Below are 26,463 nucleotides of genomic sequence, written 5' to 3' on the forward strand. Positions count from 1 at the left end.
AAAAACATGCATGTCATTCAACCCAACAATTCTATTTTCAGACGTTTATCCTATAAAAATACTCAAGGGTGCAAGGATATGTGTAGAATGATGTCTGACTTAGCACAGCTTGTAATGGCGAGAAATTGGAGACAAGGTAGGCGAGAGTGGTTAAACGAAGTATTTTTTACACAAACGATAAAAGCGTTTGCATCGGGGCTGAGGATACAGCCTTAAGAAGCACGAGCTAACTCTGTATGTGCTGACCCACACATGCAGTAAGAACGGACCGACCCAGAGAAGGGTCCTTCAGGGATTGAGGACAAACTGTTCACACTCGTTCAAGGAGGGACCGGGGGAGAGGGGGGGCGGAAACTCCCACTTTTTAACTTATATCCTTTTGCATCTCTGGGGGTTTTTTTCAGTAAAAACTATGCATTACTTTGGTAGTGGAAAAACACAATGAAAATCATTTTAGAAAAAAAAAAGTTATTTGACAGGAGAAAAAAAAGGCCTTTGATCTGGCATCTTAACAACAATATTGGAATGACTTTTATATTTTTCTAGAAGAGACTGATTGAGAGACCTAGGTCTGAAACCCTTTCATTTGAAGATTCGACTTACAACCTACAAAATGGCGGGCACGGGAGTGTTTGTCACAAACGCTGCTGCAATGATTGCATAGCTTCTGAGAGCTCTGGGGTACGTTTGTATTTGGACCCCAGCGTGTAGTACTGACCTTGACTGCAGGTTTTCCCGGTGTATCCTGGAAAGCATCTACATTTGTTTGGTCCCACACACTCACCAAACTTGCATCCAGGTTCACACGTAGCTGTGGAAGGGAAAGGTGTTTTGACGGTAAAAGAACAGGAGTACGAGCTTATCCAAGTTTATCATAACTTTGCTTAGCACTGCCATGCCTCCAAGTGACATTCAAAGGAAAACAAAGCCTCCCAGACCACAGTCAGCTAGTTTTGCATATAAACACAAAAACATTTAATAAAAGAAGTGCAATGTGGGAGCTGGAAGGGACTCCAGAGCCATCCTGGGTCAAGTGCCAAGGTCCTCCTTCTTTCTGTCACTGGCCTCTTTTTTGTCTTCCATATTCTCTCTCCTAGTTCGCTTTTGAATGATCAAACTCTATTTTTAAAGCTGTGTGTGATCAGTCAAAATGATGGAGCCACAGAGGGCAGGCAGGGAGGTGCAACTTCCAGCCCTAAGGATGGGAACTAGAAGCATCATGAGGAGGCGGAGGATGGCGGCATGATAAAGGCATGATGTGTTTCTTCTGGGCTGTTGTGGTTTTTTTTTTCACTTCTGTATCCAGACACCTGACACAAATTGGGCACTCCATAAATACCCGCTGGGTGAAAGAAGGGATGGGAGAGACACCGAGAATAGCAAGTTTGAGGGGGTTGGGGGCAAGAAGAAATAGTCAAAGGTGATGGGATGTTTGAGTCTGGCCCAAAGGGGGGAGGTAGGGCGAAGAGACGGTGGATAGGACGAAAGGAATAGGGGAAAAGCCAAAGAGAAGAGAGAGAGTCTAGAGGGAGTCAGGAGCCCTGAGCAGCTTCTGGATCTAGCAGGAGCTCAGGAACTGGCCAGCGCCTGAAAAGATGACTCAGCAATGACTCAGCCAGCAATGCTGTCTACTCCCCTTCCCGTTGAGTCCCTGGCTCAACCCCAGCATCTCCCCCTTGACCCCAAACCCTATTCTTTGTTAATGTTCACATTTATCTCCCAGTCACCTGGACTCAAAATCCCATTCATCTCTATCTTCTCTTGTCCCCAAACTCATCAGTGACAACATCCTATCCCTGCTTCTACCACCCAAGTCATTCATTGAACAGACACTCATCTAGCTAATGGGAATCATGCTGCCCACAGATACCTGGGATATTACACTGCACCTGCCCCCCCCCGCCCCCCGCCCCCTCCCTGCCCCTGCTTCTCCCCACCACAGCCTGTGACCTGGTGCTTAACTGATATGGGGTCTAACAGCCTAGCCCCTGCTTTCGGGGCAGGACAAAGTCTGTGGTGTAGAACTCCCTGTGGGATCAGGCTGAAGCTAGACCTCTCTTGAAACCACGTCTTTGCCTGGCTCCTTCCCCTATTCCCTCACTCCCTCACAGATTTCTCTGCAGAGCACCCCGCAACAGATGTTTGATACAAGAATCCCCTTTACAGGCTCTGCTCCTAGGAAATCTGATGTCAGATACGACATTAAACTGATATTCCAAGAGCGCGACTCCAGTCATGCCATGCCTTGCACAGAAGTCACCAAATAATCTTTATGGCCCTTGGAATATCCTACAGGTATCATCACCATGACCCGGCTTCCATGTTAGTTTGTACCTTTGGCCTACTCTGCTCCCTACATGTAGGCAACACGGTGGTCAAACTAGATTGTCTGCTGTTCTCCAAACTGGACACTTTCTGCCCCTTCCTGTCTTGTTATCCCCGCCTTGGGGCACCCCATCCCCACCCTCCAGTGCTTAATATCCTCCTGATCCTTCAACAGCTACCTTGCATGAGCCCGTCTTCCAGAAGCCTGCAGTGATTTCTCTGGCCATATCAGAATTCCACTCAACTTTGAGATTTCCACAGAACTGGGGCAGGCCTCGCCCATGAAATTGATCAGGCTCCATCTTACAAAATAATCAGACATATATTTGGCTTCTATCCTTCACTTCTATCTACTACCTGGTTCCCATCCCCTTCAGAACGGGGACTTAAACATTCATCTTTGTTTCTCCTGCTGCATTTAATAGTGCTGTGGATATGTTAGACACTCAAATAGTTTCAAACAGTAAATAAAGTAATCCGTATAGACCTTTCAACAGGGAAACATTTTATGGCTCTGAATAAACCATAAGTGAGAAGGTAAGGAATAAATGCTTCTCAGCAAAATTCTTTCCCTCCTGGAGACAAAAAAGAATTTTGCTTTCCAGTGTCTATTTTGTTATGGATATGCTCTTGGAGATGCAGCTTTAGGTTTAGATGTTAGAAAAATAACTTTTTTTACTTTTTTAAGCCTTGAATACCTCTGATTGCTCCCTGGAAAGTTATTTCCAATGTGGGCCAGATAGGAAAGCCAGGATCAACGCCAAATAGAACATAAGAGAAATGGCGAATAATACCCTTGCTGCTATAAGGTCAAAGCTCCAGCAAGATGTTTTCAATTTCCAGCGACCTTGGATCTGTGACTTGAACAGCCAATCTACAGCACAGGGAAATTTGGTTTATGTCTAAAATGGCCTGAGATTTACGTGTACTTTAGCTAGAGTTCTTGTTCAGTCCTCCCTCTAACTCCTCCATCTGCAGCTGTTCATTGGGATTTGTTCAGGGACGACTCTTACCACATCTTGCTAAGTGACATACATTTGAAGGTTAATGATACAGAGCTGAGCCATTCCGCCCTGGGAGTAGATTTAGGCAGGACAGGAGCCAAGATCTAGAAAGCTCCAGCATGGAGTCAGGGCCTCTGGAGGAACGAAGGGTGAACAGATGGATGGAAGTGGAGTCCGGGAGGACTGGGGTCTCCCAGGCTGGGGTGCAACTCTGCCTGTTCGGGCAAGTGGGCATGGGTTCTCATCTCATTACCACACAGCCCACGCTCTGGCTTAGGAATCCGAGATCTGGCAATCAGGGGCTCATCTCCCCGTTACTTGGTGCTTCAAGGAGCAGGTGACTTTACCGTCAAGAAGGACCATACAAATTGGATATAATACAACAACAGATTTTAGATACAAACATCATTGCAATTTAATACCTGAACATTTCACCAGGGCGGCGGGGGTGCTGATGAGCTCTTGGGCTTGCCAAACGTGCCTACTGAGCATTGTGCTTGAACCCTCGGCACGTGCTCTTTTAAACAGCTCGCTTTAAATTCTTTCCTGCCTATGGTATTACATTGTCCACAAAAACATCAAGAATGTGACCGGCTGTCTGCGGCGTGGCCAAATTGCTTTGATTTAGTTACAGAGTAGACCTTACAGAAAGCCAAAGCTCACCCTCATTTATTCACCAGAGACATGTAAGTTTTATGGCAGGAGGTGTCGAGGCTCGTGTAACTCTAAGACTCCAAATCATGCGGTCCACGTGGTTTTTGCCCCTTTCCACCTGACTGCCTTCCCATAAAAATGTGCTGTGCCTAGAAAAAGAACACAGCAACATGTAATGCCTGCACCACATGTGCTTTGAAGGGACAGGAGAGTCACTGGTCCTTTCTGAGTCAAGGGTGATTTAGGAGATATTTTCTATGCATGCCAGGTAATGAGCATACCCTTTAATGCTTACACCCCTTCCCCTCTGAACTAGGGATTAATCTCTCCATGTTGCTGACGAAGTGGAGCCTCAGCCGGCTTACCTACCACACCCAAGGTCACCCACATCATTCTGACATCCGCAAGACAATGCCCTTGACCATGACACTATAGACCCAGTCAGTGTGAGGACCCACCCTCTTTTTGAATTGACAAAGCCCCAGGGGGGTGTTCTAACTTTCTTTATCTGGGGAGGTAATAATGCTCTTCAAATATTTTTTCTAGTATCTTGATACTCTTGTCATCTTGTCACCAGGTAACTGCTGGTGGAAGATTTTGCATGATACTGAGCCCGTAGGAGCCTTATCAGTGCTTTTCAATGGTTTAGAGATTCTGGATATTATCAAGTTCTGTCTTCACCTGTGGTCTATCCAGATATTTTTGAACCAGCTAGAGAGGAGGAGTTTGGGGCAGAGACAGAAAGAAGGTAGTACTGTTATTCCTACCAAAACAAGCTAACATTTCTGTGCTTTATCGAGTATAATCCAGCATGATCCACAGTAGCACCTAAAGTGTATGGGACATGTGGTTGTGCGTTTATCCTATTTAGCAGATTAAGGGATTTGGTGACAATGGGTGGACAATTTGGTGACAGCTTATGGTGTTCCGGATAAAAACCCAAGGACACTGGCCTACGACTCCATCCCAGAGTGGTCTAAGTTTTCACACAATTACCTTCACAGACTCCCTTGCTGTTCCTTCTCCAGCCATAGCAGCAGGCCAGCTTAGTCCCATAGCGACAGACCCCGAGCTGCAGCGCGGACGTGGACAGCCCATGATCCTTTGGGCTGTGGGTAAAGAGTCGCATGTTAATATGGAGAACACAAAAAGGGGGACAGAGACTCTTTCCTGCCAGTAAATGAACAGGAGAGATGACAATTACCTGGTGAAATTCAATAAACCTGACCTAAGGGCTCAATTAGATCCCGAAAGCCTGAATTTGGGGTTGCCAGCCTTCTCCAATCTTTAGTGTTGTCCATTTCTCTCTTCCCCGGGGTTAAAAGAATCCGGTTACATAATCTATAAAACCAGGGCGCATGAAAGTGGCCAAGAGCTTGTCTCCAAACCCTGTCCAGTGCCAATTTTCCAGTCTGCTCTGAACAGACACAGGGGCGGTCCAGGTCTGTGTCTGCTCCAGCGCCGAGTGTGGTAATGTGACGCTCTGGCCCCGTGGCTCTGGCCCTGACAAGAGTGCTGTGCGTTTACCTCATCGGTCACCTGGGAACCACCATACAGACCGGACTCTCCACACACCCCAGACAGTTCAGAGCTGGAAGGGCTCCAGAGAGCCTCCAGCAAAGCCCTCTCGTGCCCAGATGAGGAAGCGCCAGCCCAGTGGGGTACAGCCACGTCCCCAGCAGAGCCACATGTCAGGGACTCCAGCCCAGGGTGGCTTCTCATTCCTCACTGCCTCCTAGGAACACCATTTGCTAAACTCTTTAACCGTAGAGCAGGGGTTGGCAAATGCTTTTCAGAAAGGGTCAGATGGTAAATACTGTAGGCTTTGCCATCAGGAGGGTCGAGCGGTCTCTGTCCATGCCCAAGAGCAGCTAGACGGGCAACAGTGGCCAACAGCAAACAGATGGGCATAACTGGGTTCAATAAAACTTTTATTTATGGACACCGAAATTTGAATTTAATATACTTTCCACGGGTCATGTAATATCATTCTTCCTTTGGTTTAGCTTTAACCAGTTGAAAAGGTAAAACCAGGGGTGCCTGGGTGGCTCAGTCAGTTAAGCATCTGCCTTCGGCTCGGGTCATGATCCCGGGGTCCCGGGATCGAGCCCCACATCGGGCTCCCTGCTCAGCGGGGAGCCTGCTTCTCCCTCTCCCTCTGCCTGCCGCTCCCCCTGCTTGTGCTCTCTCTCTGTCAAATAAATGGATAGAATCTTTAAAAAAAAAAAAAAAAAAGGGTAAAACCAGGCTTAGCTCACAGGTCATGTAGAAACAGAGGGCCACCAGCCTTGGCCTGCAGGCCTTAGCTTGCTGACCCCTGATCCAGAGACCCGAAGGAGTGAGCCTGGCCACCAAGTGCCCCTCAGCATTCTGGGCCACGACTGGACCTCACTGCACAGTTACGTACCTACTGACCTAGTTAGTAGTGGGCAGGGCTGCCACCAGCTTCCGGAAGAAAAGACTTGAGTCGTGTATTTTGTGGAGGGCTGGGATTGTTTCCTTGGGCAGATTAAATTCAATGTAAAATGGTTCCTGGGCTCTTTAACAGACAAGGAGTGCACATTTGACCATGTGCTTTCTGCTGCAGGACTGAATTCTCTGCAAGTTAATAATCCTTGGTCAACTTTGGGAAGTGCCACAGCCTTGCAGGTCCCCCCTGCGCTCTGCCTCTCCCACCCACGTGGTTCTTCAGTTAAGAGCCACAAAGATATGGTCTGGGACATTTCATTAACTGCGAACACCAAATGCAAGGATGATTTTATGATTTAATTTTCCTTAAAGGGACCTTTTTTTTTTTTTCATCTTCTGATGAAACTAATTTGGGGGATTTGTAAGTCATTTGCTCAACCATTTATTTTTTTTAAAAATTTTATTTATTTATTTGAGAGAGAGAGCACAAGCAAAGGGAGTGGCAGAGGGAGAAGGAGGCTCCCTGCTGAGCAGGGAGCCCGATGTGGGGCTCGATCCCAGGACCCCGGGATCATGACCTGAGCCGAAGGCAGACGCTTCGCCGACTGAGCCACCCAGGCGCCCGGCTCAACAATTTAGAACAGGGTTTTTCAACCTCTATACAACTGACATTTGGGCCAGAGAAATCTTTGCTGTTGGGGGCTGTCCTGTGCATCTCAGCCAGGGTTGATGTACCAGCATGCCTGGCCTCTACCTACAGATGGCAGAAGCACCCACTCTCCAGTTGTGGCAGGCAAAAATGTCTCTAGGCACTGCCAACTGTCCCTTGTTAAGTTCTACTGCAAGTGAAACATTTATTCGGTACTTGCGATATTCCAAGTACTGTCTTAGGCCCGTAAAGTGATGATAAAGACCCAATCTTTACTCTCTTAAATTCCCAAACCATTATAAACAGATACACTGCAGTAGAGGACAGCACGGTAAGTATTATAATAATACGGTCACCTTACATAGTCGAATCTGGACAGTACTAACAATTCTGCAGGGGATAGCACAATCTTGACCCCATCTGCACATAACTAACAATTCCCAAACAAGAAACTGCAGACTACTGAACATAAAGTGTGTCGAGTAAATAAGTGCTAGTCCACACAAAATGATGTACTTAAGAATCTTTGTGTAGCATTTTTAAAATGGATATAACTCACATAATAAAATGCAGTAATTTTTAGTACATTCACTATGTTATGCAACCATCACCACTAATTCCAGAACATTTCCCTCCCTCCAAAAAGAAACACCATCCCCATTAGCAGTTAGTCCCAATTCCCCGCCCCCCAATCCTCCAACCCCTGGTCACCACAAATCTACTCTTTGTCTCTGGATTTGCCTTTTCTGGACATCTCACAGAAATGTAATCGTACACTATGTGATCTTTTATGTCCAGCTTCTTTCACTTAATATGCTTTCAAGGTTCGTCCATGCTGTGGCATGTAATAGTACTCCATTCCTTTCTATGGCTGAATAACCTTCCATTGTATGGATGGACCACATTTGTTTATCCAGTCATCAGTTGATGGACATTTGGGTGGTTTCCATGTTTTGGCTCTAACGAATAATGCTGCTATGAACACTGGTGTACAAGTTTTTGTACGGACATATGTTCTCATTTCTCTCTGGTATATACCTAGGAGTGGAATTGCTAGGTCATATGGTAACCATGTTTAACTTTTTGAGGAACTGCCAGACTCTTTTCCAAGATGGCTACTCCATTTTCCATTCCTATGAGCAGTGTCTAAGGGTTCCAATTTCTCCATCCTTACCAGCACTTGTTATTGTCCTTTTTTTTTTTTTTTTTTTTTTTACAGCCATTCTAGTTGGTGGGAAGTGGTATCTTACTGCAGTTTTTTTTAAGACTTTATTTACGGGGGCGCCTGGGTGGCTCAGTCGGTTAAGCATCTGCCTTCGGCTCAGGTCATGATCTCCAGGGTCCTGGGATGGGGCCTGCATCGGGCTCGCTGCTCAGCAGGGAGTCTGCTTCTCTCTTTCTCTCCCTCTGCCCCTCCCCACCGCTTGTTCTCTCTCTCCAATAAATAAATAAAATCTTATTTACTGGAGAGAGAGAGAGCCAGTGAACATGAGTCGGGGGGAGGGGCAGAGGGGGAGAGAGAGAGAGAAGCAGACTCCCTGCTGAGCAGGGAGCCCGATGCAGGCCCCATCCCAGGACCCTGGAGATCATGACCTGAGCCGAAGGCAGATGCTTAACCAACTGAGCCATGCAGGTGCCCCCTTAATTCTAAATTTTTATAAGGAATGGGGGATTCATTTAATTAGATTTCAATCTATCAATACTTTGGAGATGACCTGCCAACTTCTTGACTATAGGTTTGCAAGGGAGGACCTTACCTATTTTCCTGATGCCCCAAGCCCCAGCTTATTCAATAGAACATGAATATGTATTGAGCACTGGGATAGGTACCGGAAATACAGAGATAAACATGGTGGATAGGGTCCCTGACTACAAGCTTTTAGACAAGAGGGTGAGGGTAACAGAGGCACTAAACATATTCGGTCAGCTACAGAAGCTTAAAGCAAAGAAACACACTCTGGTTGAATGGATCCAAGATGTTCTCTCTGAGGGTGCTCCTTTAAGTGAAATGGAAGATAAAGAGAAGTCAACCACATAAAATGAGGGAAAGCGTATTACAAGCAGAAGTCACAGAATGAGTGCAGGGTAAGAGACACGATGCTTGTGCTCGAGGAACTGACAGAAGACCACAGGAGTGGAGCAAAGGGAGGGAGATGAGCGGGTTACAGCACAGAGCGTCATGTTAGTCAAGCTCGGGCTATGAAGCCTGATAGTTGAATGGTAATAGGGCAGCACAGAGGGATTTTGAGTAGGGAGTTTATCTGAGAACATCTTCCCTTAGGGAAAAATATTATCATGGCAGCAGTCTGGAAAATGGATGAGATGGAGACAGATGGAAGCAGGGATACCAGTTGGCTTGGAAGATTCTGGTCTTTTGGACTAGAGCAGTAGCAGAGACAGCGAGGAAAAATGGATAGATTCAAGGTGGAACCAAAAGACTTGGTAATGGATTAGAGCATTCATTCATTATTTACTGAAAACCTACAACATATCAGGCATTGGGTTCATCTCCAGAGGGTCAGCAGCAACCACGAGGAACGTAAGATCTCTGCCCTCATGGAGGTCATATTCTGGTCAGTTGGATCTGGAGTGTGAGATGGATGTAAAATCAGGTAGACAGCAGTGCTGTTATTTCTGGAATGGGGAATATGGATGGAGGACCATGTTGAGGAACAGGATAAATGAGGAGTTCTCTTAGGGACATGCTAATTTTGAGGGCTCATTAGACAGACAACCAAGAGATGTTGAATAGGAAGTTGGCTATTTGGGCCAAAAGTCCAGGAAGCAGGACGGAGTGGGGCGTCATCTGCAGGCAGTTGGTTACTGAATCTACGGGAATGTACGTAGTGTAAGAAGAAAAGAAGGCTTAGGGCACAGCCCCAAGGAAACTAGCATGTAAGAGGTGGGCCGTGGAGGAGAAACGTCCAGAGGCTCAAGCAATGCTCAGAAAGGTAAAAGGAACACCAGGTTAAGCCAAACGCAGAGTGTTTCTAGAAAAAGCAGGATCAGCTCTGATGTTGAGCAGGCCGCAAAATACGATGGTCAGGCCGACGGTCTCCTTCTTGAGTTTGAATCATGGCTCTACTGTACATGAACCTGTGACTTTCAGCAAGTTACTTTGCCTTTCTATGCCTCAACTATCTCATTTGTGAAATGGGGATAAAAAGGGGATTTACTTTAAGGGATTTTGTGACAATGGAATGACGCAATATATATAAAGGGCTTGGAGCAGTAACACAGGAAATGTTCCCTAACTCACCACTCTTAGCAGTACTAGCAGTACGATTAAGATTGCTACTAGATGTGTTGAATAAGGTATAAAGCTTAAAACTGCCATGGACTCATAATCAATGAAATGAATCGCAGTTTGAACTAGGTTTCTGCTTTAGTTTGAGTCCTCTGAGAAGCAGAAGCCATGAGGGGAATAAACGTGCAAGGATGTTATTACAGGAAACACCTGCGAGAGAACATGGCGCGAGAGCTGGGGAAGGCTGGGAGGGCCATCGGACCCCCATGCGAGGCTGACCCCGAGCAAAGCAAAGACGGAACAAAGGTCGGATGCAGGCATCCAAGGCTGCTGGGTAAGTCTAAGGAGGGTTTGGCAAAACTGAGGGGGAGTCTGGGAGCCAAAACTGACCTTCAGAGGAGAGTGGTATTTCCCACAAACGGTCCTGCCGTGGTATCCCTGCCAGGCCACGCTCCTTCTGGAAGGTGGCCTGGCAGGAGCAGCCCGTGGGAGGCATGGCGTTGCTCAACCGTGGTGATGGCTTTCCAAGAGCAGAGTAGTGCGGGCCCTGGGTCAATCGCACTCCCAGCAGCTGGCAGTCTGCAAGGCACATTCTCATGGCTGCCACAGTTTCCATGTGACTTTACTTTTTAATGTATATAGGAATCAGTTTTCACTGCAAGGGGAGCTCACTGTAGAATTTCACCTTAAAGAAAGTGACCTCGGACATCAGCCAGTTCTAACCTATCATTTTACACATGAAGAAACCAGGGTCACAAAAAAGACCAGGTGACTTTACATTCGTATTAGAAGTCAGGCAGGAATACAGCTGACCAAAGTATGGAAGGGGAACAGGATTTGCCACCCCAAAACATGCTTCTTTGGCATAAGGATTATTTTGGGCTGATTATTTTTAAGAAACAGCAGACACAGGAGAAGCTCTGAAAGCCTGAGTAGAAGTTACTCTTGTGGGGCGCCTGGGTGGCTTAGTCAGTTAGGCATCTGCCTCTGGCTCAGGTCATGATCTCAGGGTCCTGGGACTGAGCCCCAAGTCAGGTCCCTGCTAAGCGGGGGTCTGCCTCTCCCTTTCCCTCTGTTGTCACGCACGTGTGTGCACACTCTCTCTCAAGTAAATAAATAAAATCTTTTTTAAAAAAAGAAGTTACCCTTGTGTAAGAGATATTTATATTTACAAGGGAAATCTTCATATATGAGGCTGTCTCCATCTCTAAATCTCAAGAAGCTGTTATCAGGGGCGCCTGGGTGGCTCAGTCGGTTAAGCATCTGCTCTCGGCTCAGCTCATGATCCCAGGGTCCTGGGATCGAGCCCCACATCGGGCTCCCTGCTCAGCAGGCAGCCTGCTTCTCACTCAGCCCCTCCCCACTACTTGTGCTTTCTCTCTCTCTCAAATAAAATCTTTAAAAAAAAAAGAAGAAGAAAAAGAAGAAGAAGAAAGAAGAAAGAATAAGGAAGAAGAAGAAAGAAGAAGGAAGAAGAAGGAAGAAGAAGAAGGAAGAAGAAGAGGAAGAGGAAGAGGAAGAAGAAGAAGAAGAAGCAGCAGCAGCAGCAGCAGCAGCAGCAGCAGCAGCAGCAGCAGCAGCAGCTGTTATCAATGGAGAAGGCCAGGACTTAAATCTGTGTAACAACCTTATCCTTACTTACTGTGCTTTGCCTGGTCACCTCCCATAACCTGCTCCCCCAAACTCCAACAACAACTTTTATCTTTAGCTGGGTATTAAGGTGGTGGCTTGTGCCATTTTGAGTTACTCAGTTTTCCTGGGTATCTCCCAGGTGTACAGCAGGTATATAAGTTATTTACTTCTGTCTGGTTTTCTCCTATTAATCTGTCTTTTATTACAGGGGGATCTCAGCCAAGAACCTAGAAGGGTAGAGGGAAAATTATCTTTCCTCCCCTGCGCTATTCATTCATCCATCTATCCATTTTTTTTCACCTAAAATGTATTAGGTAACTACATATGTCAGGCACTGAGGCTCTAGACACATATGAGAACAGCCCCTGCCCACAAAGAACTTACAGTCCAAGGATGCAGCTGGGCAAGTGAACAGATTATTATACTATGATTTGACAAATCTCACAAAAGGAGTAAGTTCTCGGAGCTAGGGCAAGATGTAGGAGTCGTTAGGTTAGGGGTGGGTGGGTGAGGGGTTTTCTGGAGGAAATGGGGCCTGATACGAATCCTGGAGACTGGCGGGCTTACCTGGGTAAAACGGAAGGAGGCTGTTGGGTAGGGAAGGTGTTCCAGGCAGAGAAAACAGCCTGTGTCAAGGAGGGAGCCACCAAAAACCTGAGGAGTTGGTGGCCTGTAAACTAGAGTCTAGAAAGTGGTGTGTGTTTAGAGCAGGGGAGTGGGAAGGGGAGTGGGGAGGGGAGTGGGGAGGGGAGTGGGGAGGGGAGTGGGGAGGGAAGCGGAGAGAATAGAGGGGAGAAGGTAGCAGGGAGATAAGCAGGGGCCGCAAAGAAAAGGCCTGTGACCATGCAAAACATTTGTCCACTCTGAAGGCTCTGGGGAGTTATAGAAGGATTTCAAGCAGTTGGAAATATCAGGGATTTTGCAAAACAAAGCAGCCTCCATAAGAGTAGAGGGAACTCAATAAGCAACAATATTACTGAAACCTGACACCAAAAGCAAAAGCAAAAATTGACAAGTGGAATATCAAACTAAAAAAACGTCTGTACAGCAAAGGAAACTCAACAGAATGAAAAGGTAAACTACTGAATGGGAGAAAATATTTGCTAATCATATATCTGGCAAGAGGTTAATACCCCAAATATAGAAAGAACTCATACAACTCAATAACAAAAAGACCAATCTGATTAAAAAACAGGAAGAGGATCTGAATAAACATTTCCCCAAAGACATCCAGATGGCCAACAGACACATGAGAAGACGCTCAACATCACTCAACATCAGGGAAATGCAAATCAAAGCCACAATGAGATATCACTTCACATTGGGCAGAATGGCTATTATCAAAAAGACAAGAAATAACAAGTGTTGGTGAGGATGTGGAGAAAAGGGAACCTCGTGCACTGCTGGTGGGAATGTAAATTGGTGCAGCCACTGTGGACAACAGTATGGAGGTTCCTCACAAAAGTACATTTTGCCAGCAATCTCACTTCTGGATATTTATCCAAAGAAAATGAAGCCACTAACTTGAAAAAATACATGCATGTCCCATGTTCACTGCAACATTATATATAATAGCCACGATCTGGAAACAACCTAAGGGTCCAATGACGGACGAATGGATAAAGAAAATGTGGTATACATACACAATGGAATACTATTCAGTCATTAAAAAAAAAAGAGTGAAAACTTGCTATTTGGGAAAACACTGATGGACTTTGAGGGCATTATGCTAAGTGAAATAAGTCAGAGAAAGACAAATACCACACGAGCTCACTTATATGTGGAATCTAAAAAACAAAGAACAGGGGCGCCTGGGTGGCTCAGTCGTTAAGCGTCTGCCTTCAGCTCAGGTCGTGATCCCAGGGTCCTGGGATCGAGCCCCACATCAGGCTCCCTGCTCTGCGGGGAGCCTGCTTCTCCCTCTCCCACTCCCCCTGCTTGTGTTCCCTCTGTCGCTGTGTCTCTCTGTGTCAAATAGATAAAATCTTTAAAATAAATAAATAAATAAATAAAAAACAAGCTCATATATACAAAGAACAGACTGGTGGTTGCCAGAGCAGGGAGGTGAGGGGTGGGGCGAAATGGGTAAAGGGGGTCAAAAGGTATAAACTTCCAGTTATAAAATAAGTCATAGGGATGTAATGTACAGATGGTGACTATAGTTAACAGTACTATTTGCATATTTGAAAGTTGCTAAGAGAATCAATCTCAAAAGTTCTCATTACAAGAAAAAAATTTATAACTATGTATGGTGACAGACAGTAAGTTGACCTATTGTGATCATTTTGCAATATATACAAATATTGAATCATTATATTGTATACCTGTAACTAATATAATGTTACATGTCAGTTACACCTCAAAAAAAAAAGATTATTGAAGCTGTTAGATGTGAAATCAGAACAAAAAAAATTGAATCTGGTTGAAATATATTTTTTTAAAAGCCTAATTAAAAACTTTAGTGAAAGAGTCCAGGGTCCTCTGTACAGGTGGGCAAACCGTTTCATATGTATTGGTCAAAGTGATTTACTTTTGATTGTAAAGAACACTGGCTGGGGTTAACTAAAAGGAGAAAGTTACCAGAAGATGAAATTCATATACTGTTTGCACATTACCACAACTCTCCAGAGAAATCCTCTTTCTCGAATTTTATTGCTTTCACATGCTTGTCTTTAGGTGAAAAGGTGAAGCTGAGAAATCTGAGGTGTATCAATTTCTCCCAAGTCATCATTTTTGACATTGTACAAACTATCACTTGTAAAGCTCTCCAAAATGTTAATGACTAACACTTGGGCCACCAAAAACTTGTTAATCAAGTAAGGTTTCTTATCCACTGGAAAAAATTCCTTCTTCAGTCACAAATGGATTTTAGGATTACAGCTTTGTTAGAAGATAACAAATTTGTTATTGAATCTAGCCTTATTTTCACTTGTTTTTTTTTTTTTTTGGTTTTTTTTTTAAAAAAAAAAAAAAAAAAGAATCAACTCATGACTGAGAACTATAAAGTAGATTCTGATGTTTGGGCAATTACACAAACCAGAAAACAACAGTTCGGCCCACAGCTGCTCTGTAGATGCAGCGACATGTTCTGTGCGTATTTCCTAGAGAAGACCAAGTAGCTTGCAACAACATCGTAGGAAAAACCATCATAGAACCACGCAAGTCCATAAATGAGCAACATGCTTTTTAATTGATGGACGTGCCATCCCTGTATTTACCCAGTTTTGAGAGATACCTCAAAGGGACAGCCACAGATGGGATTTTAGTGGTTTAATCATCAAATTCTACATCTGGTCATGAAAATGGAAAAACAGTTTAAAGGGGGGAAATCTCTGGTGGACAAAATGGCTAATAATCACTTGCTGATTTGTAGGTGCCAGAGGAAATTGATTTATTACACCAAGTATCCAGCTCTGCATTCTAAGCCTGCCACGTTTTTTTTTTTTTAAATGCACATACGCAGTCATTTAAAATTATGGATAAAAAAGAAAAGTAAATACTAAAATATTTCTGTTTAAGCTAAGACAATATTATTGGGGGGAAGAAAGGAATCCAGCACACGCAAGCATGACATTGACAATAATAGGGCACTCTATCTCATAAACCTTTTTAAAAACTTCTCAAAAAGCTTTAATCTATAGTTGCATACATAGTTCTTGCATGGCCTTAAGTTAATATTAACAAATTATTCAGATTACTTCCCCAGCATCCTCTCCTTCTACCTGTGCTTTGCTCTAATTCCTGCCCAATCACTAACTCTCCCATCATCAATTCAATTATTCTTTTATTTTAATATCTGGTTGTGAGTATTCTGGATAAGGGACATAAATGATTAGGTTAAACTACATGAAACTTCTATAAGTTAAAAATGGCCAAATATCTGTAATTTCATGTTATAATTTAATGATCATGGAAGAGAAGTTTCAGGGCTCAGCAAACCTATTTCTCTCTCTCTTGGGCACAAAGCTACACTATGCTCCCCAGCCAGCCTGCGGGTTAGGTGGGGCCACATGACTGGTTTAGGCCAACGGAACGTGGGCAGACCACCTCCAAGCCTGTTCACAAAGCCTCCCACGGGATCCTGGACATGCTCCTTTTCTATCAGCCCGCTGAATAAAAAGGACTCTGCTGGCCTGGAGGAAATGGCCCTTCAAGATGGGTGGAGCCTGGTCTTATGTAAAAGCACACAGCAGAGTCTCTCCAACATGTCGGGGACTTCAAGGCAGACAAAGAAATAAACTTTACTGTGTTCAGCCACTGCCATTTTGAGACCGTTTTGATGTAGAAATGAGCCTACCCTGATCAACAGAGTAGTATTTCAAGAATCATTTCTTTCCCTAAAGTCTAGGGCACATCTTTTTCCTCATATGTGAATCTAGTCATACAAAAAAAAATCTTACAAGGGGCACTTGGGTGGCTCAGTCAGTTAGGCGTCCGACTCTTGATTTTGGCTCAGGTCATGATCGTGGGGTTGTGAGATCAAGCCCCGCATCGGGCATGGAGCCTGCTCAGGATTCTGTCTCTCCCCCTCCCCACTCCCCCTTCTCTACCTCTCTTAAAAAAAAAAAATCTTACAAAACGATCCATATGAATTGCATTTAGTTCCATATCTAGTGAAGCACATATATTTTTTTTAAATGTATAAAATTGGAGCAGCGCATTCCAAGCAACCAAGGAGGCACGGTTCTGGCAGGGTACCAATCACTGGAATGTAATACATGTCTGAGTATAATGAGCTGGTATGCATTTGGCTGGATTGACCCAACCTCATGGGACCCGATAAACATGGGGTAATCAATCAAAAGGAATTTAGGAACCTAGAAAGAGAACTCCTGATCTTGGACCGAAATGACCCCAGCAACATCCTCTGCCATCTCAGGAGGTCTGGCCGGGCCGGCCAGCAGCGCTCTCTCTCCCTCAGATCTCTCTTGCTGAACCCCAGTTGGCATACGGAAGGCCCAGGGAGCCTGGTCCCAAGGCAGGGAAGTGTCCGTGCAGATGAGCGAGTCTCTGTGGAGAGGAGGCCCTGAGCTGTGGGAGTCTGAACTGAATGCTCAATTGTCCCAGTTCCTTTAACGCATTACACAGCCTGCTGTCTACACTGATCAAATTAATCACGAACGCTGTCTCCACAGCTGAGGTTAATTTAAAAACATTCCAGGGATTGTGTAAGTAGTGTAGTGTTTCTTCCTAGGACTCCTTATTTTCTGTGAAAATATACCGTGCCAGAATTCTTAGTGTGCTTGTTTATGGTCAGGTTCCAGGAAATTTTATGATAGTCTTTCTCCAAGTCAAATTGAGAAGGTAAAACTTCTTTTTGCTGATGTTTAAATGTGGCCCAACGAATGAAATAAATTTTTTTTTTTTTAAAGATTTTATTTATTTATTTGACAGAGACAGTGAGAGCAGGAACACAAGCAGGGGGAGTGGGAGAGGGAGAAGCAGGCTTCCCGCAGAGCAGGGAGCCCGATGTGGGACTCGATCCCAGGACCCTGGGATCATGACCTGAGCCGAAGGCAGACGCTTAACGACTGAGCCACCCAGGCGCCCGAAATAAATTTTTTTCTAAATAGGGACCATAAGGTCCAGCCATGAGGGGGTTCTTTGTTTTGTTTCCTTTTGTTTTCATCAGCGTTCCCAGTACAGCAAGTCCATTGTACTGTACAGGTTAAGATTAATTCTGGCTTCCACCCATCTTCAACATACAGAGTCCAGGTCCACCAGGCCCAGGGATACCCCAAAGCGTCTCAGCCGCCTGGAGGTGTGGGCGTCAAGGAGACTCGTCAACAAACGGCTGGCTATCAAGTGCGTACCGGCGTGTGTTCTCCATCTTCAAATTTCCCATGTCATCGACGGTAGATCAAAACTCAGCACCTTCCCTCGCTTCCTCTATTTCTCTCATTTAACCTTCCACGCTCGGGACTTGGGTGGGAATCGGGCATGGGGAGTGCCTTAGTGTGGGCTCCCCCAGAAGCCGACTGATACAAGGATGTGAGCGCAAGTGCTTTGTCTACGAGGTAAAGGCACGGGGGTAGGGGAGTGGGGAAGTGAGCCGAGGAAGAGAAGGTAGTCAATAAAGCAAGTGTCATCAGGCAGCTCCTTTAGTTTCCATCCACAGAGAGCACGGTGGGGAATGACAGAAAATGGGGAGTTAGAGAAACGGGCAAGACCCACAGGGCCTTTTATGCCATCTTAAATAGAACAGATCTTATTCTGAATCCAATGCAAAGTCACTGAAAGGCTTTAAGGAGATGGCTAACATGATGTGATTTAAGTTTTAAGAGGAACCCTCTGGAATGTGAACTAGAGGGGGCAAAAGCAGCAGCAAAGGGCAGCTATTGTTGGGGTTCAGGTGAGAAATGACAGTGCGTGGCTGGGTGGTGGTGGGCAGGAGAGAGAGAAGCAGATGGGCTTGAGGCTCCGTCTGTGATAGGATTTAGCACCAGAGTGAATACAAGTGGGGAGAAGAGTTGTCAGAAATGATGCCCAGGTTCTTGGTTGGACCAGTTTGGATACTGTTTGTCCTGGGTGAGATGGGGGACAGTGAGTTCTGGAGAGCTGATCCAGAGCTCAGTCTGGGATGTCCGAAGCTCAACGGGGCTTGCGATTCACATTTCGAAGTCATCTACATCTATATAGGAAGCAGAGCTCTGTGGAAACCAAGGCTGGTAAAAGAGGCTGAGAAGGAAAACCAGAAGGTGTGATGTGGTTTTAAAATATGCCCACAAATTCTCTGATAGTCCACCTTCCAGGAGGTGAAGCCTAATCCCCCGGCCCCCTTATGTAGGACTGGACTTAGTGCCTGGCTTCACTCGAAGAGGTCGCAGTGGGAGTGGATGGAGGGTAACTTCCAAGGTCAGGGCACACAAGGCAGAGCTACTTTCGCCTTCTCTCTCTGAGTCCTTGCCATGTGGAAGTCGGCTGCTGGGCCAATGAGGACACTCAAGCAGCCCCAGAGGGAGCTCCACCAGGCGAGGAACGGAGGCTTCCTGGCCGCAGCCAGTGAATCACCGAGGTGCCGTGCCCGAGGTGGTGAGCGCACCACCTTGCAGGCAGGCCCCCCGCTGGAGTCAGGCCTTCTGAGGACTACAGCCTCGGCCAACAACTTGGCTGCAACCTCGTGAAAAACCCCAAGCCCCATCCAGCTAAAGTGCTCCTGAATTCCCGGCTCACAGAAACGGTGAGGGGTAATAAATAAATGTTGTTTTAAATCTCTGAGCTTTGGAGTATTTTGTTGAATAGCAACAGATAACTCCTACACGTCATGCCCAGAAACAGAGCAATACTTAAAGAGCAAACGTGATCTTTGTAAAGATGGTTGCTGCTTTGGTATGTTGAGTTTTAATTTTGCATTTGTGTTCATCCAATCTGAGCTACCACGGATTATAAACACACTGATAGCATGTACATTTGGAAAGGAAAAAGGCTGCCAATTTCACTAAACTACAGTGCATTACCTTGAAGATAATTCTGTGCGATTGTGGGATCATTCTGAGTGTGAATTGGTCACGATGGGGTATCTTTACAGAACATAGCCTGCAATGTCCTGCTTTGCTCTCTGCTCTCACAACAAAGCCCAAGCTCCTTGGCTCAAAATACAGGGCTCTTCGTGGCCTGTTTCCAGCTTGCCTTCTTGGCTGTCACCAGGCTCGTGCCCCCAGATGCTGGCCAGTGCACTTCCTATCTGGGGCCAAAGCCTTCCTTTTATATCCTTTTTGCAGCTATGTATCGATCCAGCCAGCCATTTATTTATTCCTATGCAATACCTACTGGGAAGTAAGTACTGCAAACTTGCCTTCTCCCCTGTTTTAGATCAGGTGGGCTCACGTTCATTCCACAAGGACAGTTTCAATGTCATCCTCTGTCCTCCACTTTCCCTGACTGACTCGTGGACTCAATTTCTCTTATCTGATTTCTATGGAATGGTTCATATGTTCTATATGTTCTCCCTATACACACACACACACACACATAATTTTACATGCATATATATTCACGTAAACATACACAGTTGATCGGTGAACATGGGAGTTAGGGGTGCTGACCCCTGGCACAGTCAAAGATCCTTGTATAACTTTTGACTCCCCCCAAATGTAACTACCAAAAGCTTACTGTGGACTGGAAGCCTTACCAATAACAGAAAACAGTTGATTCACACATATTTGGTATATGTATTATATATGGTATTCTTCCAATAAAGTAAGCTAGAGAAAAGAAAATGTTATTAAGGAAATCATAAGGAAGAGAAAATACATTCACAGCACTGTACTGGAAAAAATCCACGAATAAGTGGACCCATGTAGTTCAAACCCGTGTTACAGGTCAAGTGTAATATGTAAAAACATAAATATACATATTCATTCTTTTGAATGCTTATATATAGAAGTATAAACACACGTTATTTATATGTAACACTATTTGCCTCTCCACCAGAGTCCTGTGGTCATTAATGCACCAATTTTTTTATTCAACACCTACTATGCACCAGGAACTGGGCTAGGAGCTAGAGGTAACAACCCTCACCCTGCACCCCACTCACCAAAAAAGACAGATATGTTGCCTGCCCTCCCAAGTTGTTCGGGGGGGGGGGGCGGCAGATAGATATGTATCTCTGACATTCAGGAGAATGTTTTGAGTATGTCATTTGTTCGATTCATGTTGAACCTGAAGTGAATTAATTTTAGCTACTTTTAGAGTATTGGTCTTTTGCCTTTTGTTTGTTTTCATAAGCATGACCTTCAGACTTAAAACAGGTTATTGGAATAACCACTACGTTGAAACCCAGCAAGTTAACTGATGAAACCAGAAGTACTGCTGATTACTCTGGACAAAGCACCCTGTGGAAAATGATCTAGTTATCCTTGGGAGATAGCCATGGCTTTCAATCTGCCACCTGTTCACTGTGATATTTTAGGCAAATCACTTAATTGCTTAATCTTTAGAAACTCAGTTTATTCATCTGTAAATGGGATATGATCCCTAATTTACACATGGCTGACATTGCAAATGGTACCTCAATATCTGTTCTCCCCTTTTAAATGGCCCCTCCTCAGAAGCCCTCAACCCATGACTGTTGGGAGTATAAATACCCCAGCTCCCTTGCCTTCAGGGGCGTTAGCTCTGAGGCTTGTGTCCTACTGTCTTCTAGAATTCCCCAGCAGGATTGAATCACAGTGGTAACTTATTTCCATAACATTTCTTTCCCTACTAGAACTTTCTGGGGTCACCTCACAAATGAACCACGTACACTCAAATCCTGATCTCAGAGTCTGCTTCTGAGAGAATGTAAACTTAGAGGAAGGAAGTGTACTGGAGAGGGTGGAGACTCAGAAATCCCTCACTTATTCTACACACATCCCTGGGTCATACTGGGCAGGAGTCAAGCTAAACAAGATCATTGGCGATAACGTATGAGAACGTATTTTGCAAAAATGTCAGCTTTTATGTATCCAATATTTTTGGAGAAATAAATGTGGAACATTGGAATGGCACTGCTCTTAAAGCAGAAAATCATATCAAATAAAGTTCTTGGAAATTCATCGAATTTCTTCAAGTTTCTCCATCCCAATGTCTGTCAAATAGGCACAATTATCTATTTCTTAGGGTTGATGAGAGAAATGATTGAAATCACACTGAAAAGTGTTGACACAGAGTAGAGTCTCACCAGTATTTGTTGAATGCCAATCGGATTTATGAAGACTAGATAACAGACTTATTTTCATTTTAATGTTTACACAACCTTGGCTTATGCACATAAATCACATATAAATAGGACTGTAATATCTTCTAAACCAATGAAACTATTGAAATAGGTTGCTCAGAAGTGATTTCTATGTTGTAATCAAACATTTCATGGTCACTATTTCCTAGTAAAACTCAGTTTTTTTTTTTTTTAAAGATTTTATTTATTTGACAAAGAGAGACACAGCGAGAGAGGAAACACAAGCAGGGAGAGTGGGAGAGGGAGAAGCAGGCTTCCTGCCGAGCAGGGAGCCCAATGCGGGGCTCGATCCCAGGACCCTGGGCTCATGACCCGAGCTGAAGGCAGACGCTTAACAACTGAGCCGCCAGGCACCCCAAAAAACTCAGCTCTTGAGTTTGGGGGGATATTCCCACAAATTCTAGTTTTAAGAATAAGAGATGAATGATACCTCAACCACTCACAAATCACTAAAATCATGTTTCAAAATGAGAAACCAAGAACAACCGACTCGCAGTTCACACTTCCTCTGCAAGGCTGAATAATGGCCTCCCCAAAGATGTCCACATCCTACCTAATCCTTAGAACCTGTAAATGTTATCTTATATGGCAAAAGGGAGTTTGCGGATGTGATCAAATTAAGGATCTTATGATAAAGAGACCATCCTGGATTATCTGGGTGGGCCTGGTATAATCACAGGTAAGGGATAAGGGAGGAAGGAGGCTAAGAGAAAAAAAAGCAAGGTGACGAAGAAGAGATTGAAGTGATGTGGCCACAAGCCTAGGAATGTTGGAAGCCTCTAGAAGCTATGAGACAAGGAACAGAGTCTCCCCTGGAGCCTCCAGAGGGAACAGCCCTGCCAACACCTTAATTTTAGCCCCTTAAGACCCACTTTAGATTTGTGATCTCCAGAACTCTAAGAGAATAAATCTGTGTTTTTTTTAAGCCACAAAGTTTGTGGAAAATTATTACAATGGCACTTCCTTAGCGGGGCTCTGAGAGGAATCAGTTCTCAACGTAGGTGTGATTTACAGAAAGCAGGCATCTCTCCCTGAGTGTAGACCCTCAGCATGAACCCAGTCATTCCTTCATCTCACGTTATTTTTATTTGAATTCAAGAGAGAAAAAAAATGTGTAACAGAAATACACTATAAATAGGGGGTTGCTCCAAACATGAAAAGAATAGCAAAATTAATATTTATCTTATGTGCTCAAGGCCAAAAGATGCCAGTGTTAGGTCCTAGAACCCCGTGGAGAGGGAATTCAGTTCAATAAATGTTCTAGACTGGCAAATGGTCCCCATGCCCAAAGGGCATTTAAAAAATCTAGGGTTCGACTGAATCTCAGCTGGTTCACCCGACACCCCCTGAGCGCCAACCCTAGTCCCCCTCGCAGTCACATTTCTGCTCCAACAAGACGAAAGAAACTATCACAGACCAGGAGAAACTCGCCAAACTGCAAGCACAAGGGCGCACTGGTGGGAAAGAAACCGCTCACAGAAAGAAGGTGGTTCAGAGAAGGGCTACAGTCCATGATAAAAATAAACTTCAGTTCCGGGGCGCCTGGGTGGCTCAGTCAGTGAAGCGTCTGCCTTCAGCTCAGCTCATGATCACAGGGTCCTGGGATCGAGCCCCGCGGCAGGCAGCGGACAGGAACACTATGCTACCTGGCATCTGACACCAACTTGGTGCAGGCCGTCTGACTCATTTAAGACTAGCTGAAGCTCTGCCCGCACGATCTGTGGGTGGAAAAGCACCACTTGCTACCGGAGACCAGGATGATGGCGAAGTTCCAGATCTTGGGGAGAATTTTGATGAAGCTTCCAAGAATGAAGCAAATGGAATTGAGTTACCTTCTGAAGATGACGAAACTTGAAGAAGTTACTGGGAGCTGCTATTTTATATTATGACTGTGTTTTAAAATTTTGTTTGTGGATCTGATAAAATCTAGATCTCTAGTATTTTTAAGCCCAAGCCCCTTGGATACTGTAGCTCCTTTCAGCTTTTGCTTAGACACAATTCATTCTTTGCAGCTAATTAAGCTGAAAAAGCCTAGGAATAAAGTTTGAAACAAGGTTAATAAAGTCCCTTGCCTAGTAAAAAAAATAAAATAAAATAAACAGAAATAAAAACAAAAAGTATAGGGCTCAAGCCAAATTCTGATGCTTATGACCAGGAAAATGCATGCTGATGATGATTTATTCATTTGATGAGTGTTAACTGTCTACTATGCACTAAGCATCACTTAGGTGGCATGCAATTTTCTAGATCACTAAAATTATGGTGCAGTATTTCTATTTAAAAACAAAACCAAACCCACGGGACGCCTCAGTCGGTTAAGCGTCTGCCTTCAGCTCAGGTCATGATCCCAGGGTCCTGGGATCGAGTCCCACATCAGGCTCCATGCTCAGCGGGGAACCTGCCTCTCCCTCTGCCTGCCGCTCCCCCCTGCTCGTGTGCTCGCTTGCTCTCGTTCTCACAAATAAATTTTTAAAAATCTTAACAAATTTTTAAATAAAAAAATAAAAAATAAAAACCCAGTGCTTATATTAGAAATTTCTACAGAGCAGTCACAGTTTTTACTGTAAGCTGTGAAGCCCCAGGAAGCAAGGAGTGGGTGCCTTGCCTTTTCTGTAAAGGTATCACCCCTCATGTGGAGGCTGGAGTTGATGGAACACGGTGTATGGGCAGCTCCCGAAGAGCTGACCACTTTACATTTCGAAGCCTGTTGAGCAGATAATAAACACACCAGCTTGGGAACCTGATACCGTGTAAAGAAAGCACATTTCACAAATTGAAAACCACAGAATTGCAGAATCCGAACATGGATTCTTCATTTTAATATTCCTTGGTTTATTGGGGGGCTTTTCAGCCTTTCATTTAATTTGGTGGCGCTTTGAAAGTGAAGCTCTTGGAGGTCCCGTTTGCAGGCTGCTAAGGAACTGCTAATCTCATCTCCCAAAAGCAGTTGGTCTTTCTTAAGTGGGCTTTCTAACAATACAAGAACCTCCAACGTTCAAGGAGAATGTGATTATGAGCAAATTGCATCTGCTTACATTTTTATTGTGGAAAGGAAATTGAAACTTACAATCCTACATTCTGAGAACCTGGTTTGAGGTTTGTTCTGTTTGAACTTCAAAATCCCTTAATACTGCGGCTGACTGATGAAAGATTTTTTTTCCTGTAAGTCAAACAAAGATAGTCAGGCTCACCTTTCAGAAGCCTGTTCCAAACCAAGGCTCTCAGCCTGCTCTCCCCAGGAATTGTTTGACTAAAAAAATCTCCGCAAGGCAGTGATTCTGCAAGCCACTGCCCCCCATCTCCACCTTGGGCCGACTGGAGACATTTTTGGTGGAGAGGGTGCTACTGGCATCTAGTGGGTGGAGGCCACAGATACCGGTCAAAATCCTACAATGCACAGGACAGTTTTCGGACCATCCCTAACCGAGAACTATCTGGCCCAATGCAAAAGGTCAACAGTGCCCCAGAGGAGAAACGCTGCTTTAGTGCTCTGAGGAGAAACCTCAGAAGGCCAGATATCACAGCCAGAGAACCAGGAAAGCTTTTCCAGAGAGTGATTCCTAAAAGGCTGCCCCAGTGCCCTAGAGAAGAGCAGGCACCCGAGCCAGACCACCTGGGTTTGAGTGCCCACTCCATCACTTATTACTGGCTGAGCCTCCTTGGGCAAGTTATTCAACTTCTCCATGCCTCATTTTTCTTCTCTGCCACACGGGGATTATAATACTAGTAGCTGTCACACAGAACACTTACGGGCTCTCAAATGGGTTAATAGTCCTAGAGTGTTCAGAATAGTGCCAAGCCAACAGCACCATGTACGCGGGCACTTACTAAGTGGCTTTGCTGATCTCAGGAAAAATAAGTTTCAGGGCTTCGACAAGTTTACCAACAGTAGAGAAACGGCTTCAGATTCTAAATTGCCAGAGCAAGAAAAAGGAGTTGATTTCATCTGACAACCACATCCTTTCTTTCCAGTTCATTAACCTTAATCAGAAAGGCACGGAGTAGAGGAGCCCCCTTCCCAGCGGGCTCAGCCCAAGCACAGCAAACGCTTACTCTGTTGTCCTGTTTCTGCAAAACCAGCGACTGACAAATCAGTTGGTGCCCTTCAGATAGAACGGCAAACACAAAACTACACAGGCCCAGAATCCACCCGCCCACCGCCACTCGCACCGTCGCGGGCACAGTAGATGCGCGCCGACCACCAAGCCAGAACGCACCCACCCGGCTGCGCGCAGAGCCTCCCTCCTCCGTGGGGCCCGCTGGGTGCAGAGAGTCTGGGAACAAGTCTCGCCAAAGGGGCGCGGGGAGGAAAGCCGGTGCGCGCCCCCGGGCCTGGCACCTGGGGAAAGCCCGTCTCAGCGCGCACAACCACACGCGCGCACACCCTCGCGGGGTGCCTGGAGGGACCAAGGATAGAAGCGGCCGCGAGGAGGAGCTCAGGCCGGGCGAGGAGCAGACACTCACCTGGCCGCGTTCCCTAATCCACCTGCCACCCAGGGGAACAGCAGCGGGAGCGCCAGGGCCCAGCGCGGCCGCATCTTCGCGCGGGGCCTCCCTCCGCCGCTTCCCGCTGCTCCTCCTGAGCCCCCTGTCGGGAGGGCGCGGGCCCCGGGGCGCTGCGGGCCGGCCGCCTCCGCTCTCCTCGGCTGCTCGGGGCCTCCGCTCCTCCCGGGCGCTGTCCCAGCGGGCGGCGGGGGCGCCCTGGCGAGGCGCGCGGCGGCTCCTCTCCCGGTGCGGCGGGGCCCGGCGCGCGAGGGGAGGGCGGGGCGGACGGCGCACATCTGGCTGGGACCCGCCTCCGGCACGACCCGCGCATCCTCCT

The 26,463-nt window shown here is 45.7% G+C and overlaps 1 protein-coding gene across 2 annotated transcripts in view; it reads right to left on the reverse strand.

Moving 5' to 3' along the window:
- EGFL6 (EGF like domain multiple 6) overlaps nt 1-26,233 on the reverse strand; it is a 60,130-nt gene extending 33,897 nt beyond the window's left edge. For both annotated transcript variants that reach the window (XM_025857505.2, XM_073902211.1), the window contains exons 1-3: nt 26,106-26,233; nt 4,980-5,092; nt 719-811 (exon numbers count right to left, since the gene is read on the reverse strand). In XM_025857505.2, coding sequence (XP_025713290.2) covers nt 719-811; nt 4,980-5,092; nt 26,106-26,179 — 280 coding nt within the window. In that variant the 5' untranslated portion in view covers nt 26,180-26,233. The remainder of the gene's footprint in view (nt 1-718; nt 812-4,979; nt 5,093-26,105) is intronic.
- Between the last annotated feature and the right edge of the window lie 230 nt (nt 26,234-26,463).

This window comes from Callorhinus ursinus, unplaced genomic scaffold (assembly GCF_003265705.2).
Source record: "Callorhinus ursinus isolate GAN/ISIS: 27379988/994484 unplaced genomic scaffold, GSC_fseal_2.0 scaffold16, whole genome shotgun sequence".
NCBI classification, from domain to species: Eukaryota; Metazoa; Chordata; class Mammalia; order Carnivora; family Otariidae; genus Callorhinus; species Callorhinus ursinus.